Source organism: Notothenia coriiceps, unplaced genomic scaffold (genome assembly GCF_000735185.1).
Source record: "Notothenia coriiceps isolate Sejong01 unplaced genomic scaffold, NC01 NC01_scaffold00037479, whole genome shotgun sequence".
Lineage (NCBI taxonomy): Eukaryota > Metazoa > Chordata > Actinopteri > Perciformes > Nototheniidae > Notothenia > Notothenia coriiceps.
The window spans coordinates 124,616-133,108 of record NW_011370180.1 but is presented as its reverse complement, the minus strand read 5'-3'; the positions used below and the strand labels follow the sequence as shown (position 1 = coordinate 133,108).

The 8,493-nt window shown below is 41.0% G+C and overlaps 1 protein-coding gene across 1 annotated transcript in view; it reads right to left on the bottom strand.

Annotated features, from left to right (window-relative positions):
- LOC104967593 (teneurin-3-like) overlaps window positions 1-8,493 on the bottom strand; it is a 48,933-nt gene that overhangs the window by 10,904 nt on the left and 29,536 nt on the right. The window contains exons 9-10 of the mRNA XM_010797092.1: window positions 3,684-3,803; window positions 2,844-2,976 (exon numbers count right to left, since the gene is read on the bottom strand). Of these exons, the coding sequence (XP_010795394.1) occupies window positions 2,844-2,976; window positions 3,684-3,803 (253 nt within the window). The remainder of the gene's footprint in view (window positions 1-2,843; window positions 2,977-3,683; window positions 3,804-8,493) is intronic.

Genomic DNA, 8,493 nt, shown 5'->3' with positions numbered 1-8,493 from the left:
CGGTATATTTCGTTGACTTTTCGACAAAATAACGAATCCTGAATAGTCTTTTAAAGTTTCCCCTGTGTCTGTGTAACCTAATTTGGATACCTGAATTCGGATGTCGAGCAAAAAAATAGCAGAAATTACGGTAACTTCTGGTCATAATCTGGGTCTGTTTTGACTTCCATCGGTACAATCGCACACCCGATGGGAATCGGCGGTGAACAAAACTACATGCAAAAACAACTATTGTCCTCAAACATAGAAAGTCACAACTCGCACCCCGTGGCAAATCTAACTACACAGAGGAACGCTAGTATTTGCTACACAACCTACACCCGTGGATCCGCATCTCATTATCCCTCGATGCCTCACTAATAGGCCACCGTCATTAGTCCCAAACGCGTAAGAAGCGGGTCCCCAGTAAACTCCGGAAGGGGCGCGTGTCGGCGAGGCGGAGCCTGAATGTCGTGAACAGCGCAAAACCAAAACCGGCTTTACCAAATAGGGAGCACGTCAATCCGACGTCTGATAAGGGGCGAGAATGTAGACCATATGTGTGAAGTTATCCAAGAATTGTATATTCAGGGGACTCTCTGTCACAGGCACTTGTTTGTTTTCTTCTTTTCCGGATGTGCGCCAATGTGCGAGGAAAGTAGACATACCGTGACACGTCTGAGCTGGACAACTCGCCGCGCTGGTTTCCGTTCCTCTCGTGCCGTTTGTCATTATTGGCCCCACCCGTAAGATAATTTAGTATCCCACGTCTTTCAGTCGTGTCGGGTTGTAGACGACGACAAGTGCGCGTAGGTCGGACGTCGGGTCCTAGAGTGTCGGTGTGAGATCGGTGAGAGTGAGATTGAGTTCGTTTGTCGTGAATTTGATGTGTCGTGTGGTTGTCGTGTTGTTCTGTGTACACTCCCCCCTCGGTTAATCTGTGTCTCAGTCCGCCGTTGGGTCAGTACCGTAAACACGAAGTGGTTGTGCAAAAATTAGATAACTACAGCACAAGTGGTTGCGTGCTAAAAGGGGGGGAAAAAACAAAGCACAACGGGTCGTGTGCTAAAAATTTCGTCACATAAGAGAGTGACCATTACAACAAGGCACGAGGCAACCCGAGCACCTTCTGGGCCCTCTCGGGGGACACACCGAAAGATTTTGTGTACAAGGAATGGAGTTATAGGTTCCGGGTGTTACAGTAACCGAAAATTAAAATTTAGCGTATTAAAGCCTCGGAAAAAACAAAGCCAGACACTCCTTTTATTTTACACCCGAGTCTCGGAGTCTTGTGACCTTTAGACACCTACAAAAATGTTAGAAAAAAAGAAGATTAAACAATGAAGAACGAAGTTTTGTTGGTGGTGACAAGTCAAATGACTGGTTATTGTGCTGTTACATAGAAGCGAAAATTAAATCAACCAACTAAGGGTATCTAGAGTCCGAAAACCGAACCGGCAGGAAGGTCCTTGACTTAAAAGTTTTATTTTGTATGTGGCGCCTTTGTTCGTGCATCACGGTATAAGCTCGCTAATGGGTTTCTGGGAGCTCGATACGAATGTCGAGCAGACAAACTACAAATCCGAGGCGTACGTACGATCTCTAAACCACAAATAGTACCTATACTTCTAGGCCTTTTGTCAACAATTTTCTTATTGGCTATTAGGAACTTAAAGGCTCACAAAGAACCGAACAACGAGAAACTTTTGCAGTAGTGTATTGCCGTAATGATATGTGCCAAGCCGACGTAATGTATGAATGATCTAGACGGCATCAGAGAGCAATAAATATCTCGGGACTACTCTTTCTGCGCAAACCTTTCTTGACCTTCTTTAGCGCGCTTTGAGCTTATGAATGCACCTAGTATTTATATAGTTGGGTTAATTTGTTGTAGGAAGACTTAGGAAGAGAAGTGGTTCGATCAGAGGAAACGTCATAGTTGGGAATTAAAGCGACCTGAAAAGTATAAAGCAGGGATATTTCTCCCCTCTGCTGCAAGCTAGAATGAGCAGAGACGCCAAACATTTTTTTAACATGAGTGTGTGTGGGACGATTTCCCTTGGATTCTATTGGCTCTAACGGTCAGAAAGAGATGTCACATGTCAAAATCGAACAAGGGGGACCAGAGATATGGAAAATCCACCCAAATGGCCCCAGAAGAGGTTTTTTTTGCTAAATCGGTCTAAAAAGGTCAAATGTCACTTGTTTTGCATCAATCTTGATACAGGGTACTTATTATATGTTGTACTTTGGATTCCTAAAGCTTTTAGTCTACTAACCCATCATAGTTTTCACTATAAGTACAAAATATTCTTTGGACGGACACTATAATTTACAGTTTTTTACCATGTTTAATCTGAATTTTCTTTAAAATAAAAAACATCTATATTGATTCTGACTTTTCTACATCCAACTCACAGGTTTATCATTACTTTGAGAAAAAAGATTATTAATTTAACCCTTTTAGAAGGGAAGATATGGTCATTTGTTCTGGGAATGTCATTTCCGAGCCTGAAACCTGAAAAACAGGCTTGGGGCCTAACAGGAAACACTTTTCGAGTGGTGTCTTAATTTTTTGCAGAGCTGTAGCATCTCTTCTCTTTTTGAGATTACTTTATTTTTATGCATTTTCCTTGTTCAATAAAGGACAACATTTTTGGAAGTTATAACACAGACTGCTGAATGAGTCATCATGTTAATGGAATAATTCTGTCATTAAATATTCAGTGAGTTTATTCCATGAAAATTAAGAAACAGTCAACATGGCAAGCTTCTAAATGCTGTTTGAATAAACCGGAACATTAAAGTATAGTTTGTATCTGCAGTAATTAGTCCACGAGGCCCTGGTGACAGACAGCGCTCACCTTCTTCATCACCAGGGTGTCCATCACATAGAAAACGTTCCATGGCACCCACACTGTTCTGTACTGCGTGAGGAATGGAGCGCGCTCAAAACTCAACGTTAGGGAAGCTCCGCCGTTTGCCAGGAGATCAAACCTGAGGCACATCCACAACAAACAGAGAAACAAATACATATTTACCGTAATTAATAGAAACAACAGCTGAAGAATAGGAATCATTCCCTTTGAGCGTGTAATTCCTCCTCACAGTCAACAGGCACTACTAACGTTTCCATTCTTGATTTATTATTATGTTATTATTTTAACAATAAAGACTCAATTTAGAAATGCCACCACTGGGCATTTCAGCGGTGCTTGCATGTTTTAGTTTTACTAAATTGGCAGTGTCGCAGGGATATGAGATATAATGTCTTATTTTCTCTGCTTTCTCAGCAAATTCATGCTTACTTTTTTCACATTGTACACTGGGAAGAGTAATGTGTACTGATTATTATAGTCAGATTATTATAGTGTTTGACAGTGAGAAAGGGCAATCATTTTAAAACAAACAGCTTTAAATGTTCATTTAGTTTTTACGCTTAAAGGAATCACAATCTCTTATTCAGGTCGGGACTTTACTTCACCTGTGGAACACTGAAACCAGACACAAACTGACCTGCAAATCCATGGGTCAAAAAATATATTGGCATACAGCTGGCTTTTACACTGTTCGAAGGTACATTTGTCTACACATATCTATTTTAAAAACAAAGGAAGTGTCAAGTGAAACATTTGTGGAGAAGGGTGCAGATATAAAACAGAAGGCTTTATACATATACTTTATAATAATAAATAAATACATACATGCCATCCTTGCGTGTCACAGTGTATCCATGTTCAGGATAGTGGACAAACGTGACGTTGACTCCAATCAGAGGTGTTCCATCAGCTGTCAACACCTGACCGCGAATTATCGACACCAGGCTGCAGACACAGGGGGAGAGAGGGTCACTTTATTAGAGCTGCACTCTGCATCCAAACAATTATGTATTATATCTGACCGCAATTCATGTAGGAAATTAAGCCATCGTGGATAGAAATTACCCTGCCGGAAATCTTTCTTGGGGAAGAAATTCAGTTTGACTGTGACAGTGACTCTATAACATCACAGTGACTCTATAACATCACTGTGACTCTGTAGCATCACAGTGACTCTATAGCATCACAGTGACTCTATAACATCACTGTGACTCTATAGCATCACAGTGACTCTATAACATCACAGTGACTCTGTAACATCACTGTGACTCTATAGCATCACTGTGACTCTATAGCAGTGGTACTCAACCTTGTCCTAATCAGGAGCCACATTGACGAAAAAATATTTTTGCAAGAGCCACAATCCAAAAACGCTCCTTTCCTCCCTGAAACCTTTATGCATTTGAGAATATGGATAATAGTAATATGTTACTTAAGAATGAAAAGCATAATGTACAGTGCAATAACTGTGATTTCTTATTTTCACTGCAACCACAAAACACACAAAACAACAGATAACAGACAGCATGTTTACTGATAATCACAGTCCATATAACAGCAGATTATACACAGCAGGGGTTGTCAGAAGAGTAATGTTGACCTTACTTCACACTCAATGTGATTTCTGACACTCCTTCTGCCGCACAAGTGATTTGAAGTCGGGCTCTGCGCTGGAAACGGCGATCCGGAGGGCCTCTGTTGTGTGCTGCAGACTCAATCTGTTTCGGTTGCGACATTTTATTTTTGTGAGCGCAGAGAATGCTGCTTCACACCGGTATGTGGACGGAAACATTGAGATGATGCGTCTTGCCAGTCTGGAGATATTTGGTAGATGCCCCACCAGTTTCCAAAAGTCCACGACATCTGTAATCCGAAATTGACGCTTAAGTTCATCTGAGCTCTTTAACTCCACGAACTCCATTTGAAGCTGCACAAGTCCGAGCTGGTCGCTTATTTGCTTCATTTCATTGACTTCAATCAGGAATGGGTTTTTCACAAGTAGAAAATATTGCTATGGTCCTTGAAGTCGTGGAATCTGGATGTGTAGTTTTGCTTGAGCTCAGTTAGCACCTCACAGAATTGAGATTGACAGGTCAGGAGGCGTCTGCATGCTCGCATCACTTTTGCACCGGGTGGGGAGACGGTAATCAGGAACCAGCGGACATTTGGATTCGTAGTAATCCAGGTTTGTCAGAAATCTTTGAGCCGTGTTAGAGTCATAACCGGTCTTGTTTTTCCTGGGCATCTTGAGATTAAAGTTCGTTAAACAAGTGAAGCTTGGTAATTGTCACACGGAACGCACCAGCAGCACCACTCTTTAGTCATCAAAAAAAAAATAGGAAAATCGGGAAGGTTCCCTCATTGGCCGACAATGAAGGCTTTCAGGGTTCAATCATGTCCTTAAATGTGCAAGCATACGTTGCTTGACAGCATTCTGATCTGCGTTGTTGTAAACATATAATTTCATAGTTGTAGTTGTCAATCCTCACCCAGCAGGTTTTAATAATTTATAGTGGTTTTGCACGGGGCCTATATATATATAACCACTTCGATTAATTTGCCATCCTTCATCAGATCTCATTGAAATTAGAAATTCAAGGCTTTGGTTGATGACGCATACCATGATGGTATGAGTAATTCCTCATGGCAGCACCCGCCGTTTTTAAGGCAGTTTCTTTCGGCAATGGCCACGGTCCTTCTTTTACTCAAAGGCGTCGCCTGCGGTGCGCATCTGTCTCGTGGAATGCTGTGGATTTTTTCTTGGGCCAATGTTAAACTTTTTATGTTCAGCACCTACGTTTTTTATTTCAATGCCCGTTTGTTCTTTTTCAGTGAACCTGTCAAGCAGTTCTCTGTAATGTTCAGGCTTACTGTTGGTCCGCGCCGATAAAAGATTTAGTAATTGTGGTCAGTGTAGTTGACATCCAAGTTCGTCCCATTGCGTCTAAGTCGTGACAAACTATGGCGATGGTTACAGTTTGTCCTTAAGAGTTGTGGCAATGTTTGAATGTCTGATGCCTCTAGCTCAGTAAATCCGACATGTTGCCTTTTTTTTGGCCTTCTCGTCCTCAGTGTCTTTTTCTCAGGAAACACGTTGACAAGCCGCAGTATGCGTCCTTCATCCATTTCTCCAGTCATAGTATATGGCTCCATTTTTTCACTCAGGTTATGTGTGTTTTGTGGATGACCTCTGTCGCTCTTTCACTCGGCATTAGTGTGGAAAAAAGTTTTTGAGCAGTTGGGTTCTGTTTGAGTCCAGCAGCTTTCCGCCACTAGTCTCCCTTTCGGAGTCGGTACTAAACTTCGGGGTGTTTTGTTCGTGATGGCGGCTGGCCAAAATTGGACTTTAATTGTGAAATGGATTGTTGTCACAAGCCAGCAGTGATTTTCCCGGACATGGTGGAGACGAATGAAAAAAATCCATTACCTTAGTCTCTTTAAATGTTTTCGATATTCTTTAGTTATTTTCGTTTCAGTCGTAGCATTTTTGCATGTGTCTGTTTATATGTTTTACCCAAGTGTGTGTAAGCAATATCTCGGCTGGCGAAAATCATGATAGCGCGATCCTGACTAATATTATTGATTGCTATTCAGAGGGTGGAGGGGCGAAGCGACTGATTTGTGATTGTGAGAGTGAGTAATGAAATGTTATGATTCTCTGACTTTGTTTTCGTTTTTCAAAAGGATTTTTTTTTTATATTTTTTATTTTTTAAGTGGGACTTAAAGGCGCGTTAGTCTTAAAGAGCCTGCTATGCGCTCGCAGTTCTTAGCGGTGATGTATCGCTGATCTAAAGATACGACGAGAATCCGCACTTTTGGAACAGGGCTGAAACAGGAGTGTATATCTCGATGTTGCATATGTCTTTGTGTTTGCACTAAAGGAGAGGTTGGATATATGAGCCGGTTATGATGAAAACTAGTATAAATTGATTTATCAGTACATGTACGCTTTTGCAGGGCTATTAATGACCGTTGCTAAGGGAGGATCAAGATAGGAAAGGAAAATGAGGTTAGACGGGAGGCGCTGGACGTCCAGATAATGATGCAAGAAGAATGGGCTACAGGAATGTGCGCTAATGCTAAGTTGTTCCAGTCAATATGGCTCTGCGGTGTTTAAGGACGAGTCATAGATGAAACCTTTTTTCATTATGGTCATGTGCATGCCCAAAGTTTGAATGAGCGTGAACGCGTATCGATTTTTTTTTCTGTCCTTTCTCGTGTATACATGGAGATAACTTGATCTCTTATTTCTGTTCCTATGTCTTATGGCGTATTCTGTTTTTCCTCGTGTATTGCTGGTTCCTTGCTGCGTGGTTACGATTTTTGAAGATCACATTCAGCTTCCTCTTTCAACAACCTTCCTATTTACTTTACTCTGTTCCTTTCCGGGTCTCATTTCTCTTTAAATGTACTGCATGAACGCTCAGTGCAGAACAGCTTTTTAAATTCCGAGGGGTATACGAGACATCATTGGTATTTATGGATCAAATTTTAACGTAAAGATGTTTTTTCTTTAAGTCCGCTTTGGTCTTTCCAAAACATCGATGTCAGGTGGACTCCATGAAGAACTGGTCTTGTGGTCACGACGGGCTAATGCGGTGAGTTTATCTTGTCTACTTTAAAGAGTTCTCCTGCTGATGTTAGGTGTATTAATCAGTTGTAGGTGTTTACTTAAGGTCCTCTTTCTGCTGATGTTCATGGTGGTATATCAGTTATGTTGTGTTCTACTTTAAAGGTTAGTCCTCTTCTTGTGATGTTAGTGGTTTACTAGTATTGTAGTGTCTTATTTATAAGACTCCTCATCTCTGCTGATTTACTGGTGTATTTATCAGTTATGTATGTGTCTTAGCTTTAAGAGTTTCCTTCTCTGCTGATTTGTTCAAGTGTATATAAGTTATTGTAGTGCTTACTTTAAGAGTCCCCTTCCTGCTTGATGTTCATGGTATATACGTTGTGGACCTGTCTTTACTTTATAGAGTCCCCTTCTGCTGATTGTTCATGGTTGTTATATCAGTTGTTGTGTCCTACTTTAAAAGATCCGTCTCTGCGTACTGTCCAGGTTTGGTTTATCATGTATTGAGATGTCGTCTATTTAAGAAGTCCTTCTCCTGCTGATTGTTCATGGTGTATATCGTATGTAGTTGTCTTATTTTAAATGTCCCCTCCTGTTGATGTTCATGGTTGATTAGTAAGTATGTAGTTGTCGTCTACTTTAAAACTCTCTGCCTGTGATGTTCATGGTGTATATCAGTATGTAGTTGTCTTATTTTAAAGAGTCCTTCCTGTGGAGGTTAGTCATGTTTTATCAGTATGTGGTGTCTCTTCTTTAAAAGTCCCGCCCCCCCTCCTGCTGATGTTCAGTGAATATATATGTCATTTATGTAGTGTCTCTACTTTAAAGGAGTCCCTTCTGCTTATGTTCAAAGTGTATATTAGTATGTAGGTCTTACTTGAGATGCTTCCGTTCTCCTGCTGATGTTTATGGTTATAATCAGTGTAGTGTTTACTTTAAGAGTCCCTCTCTGCTGGTGTTCAGAGGATATCAGTAGTGTAGTGTTTCTACTTAAGAGTCTCTACTGCTGATTTTCGGGCTGTATTTTTCAGTCTACTGTAGTGTCTTTCTTTAAAGAGTCC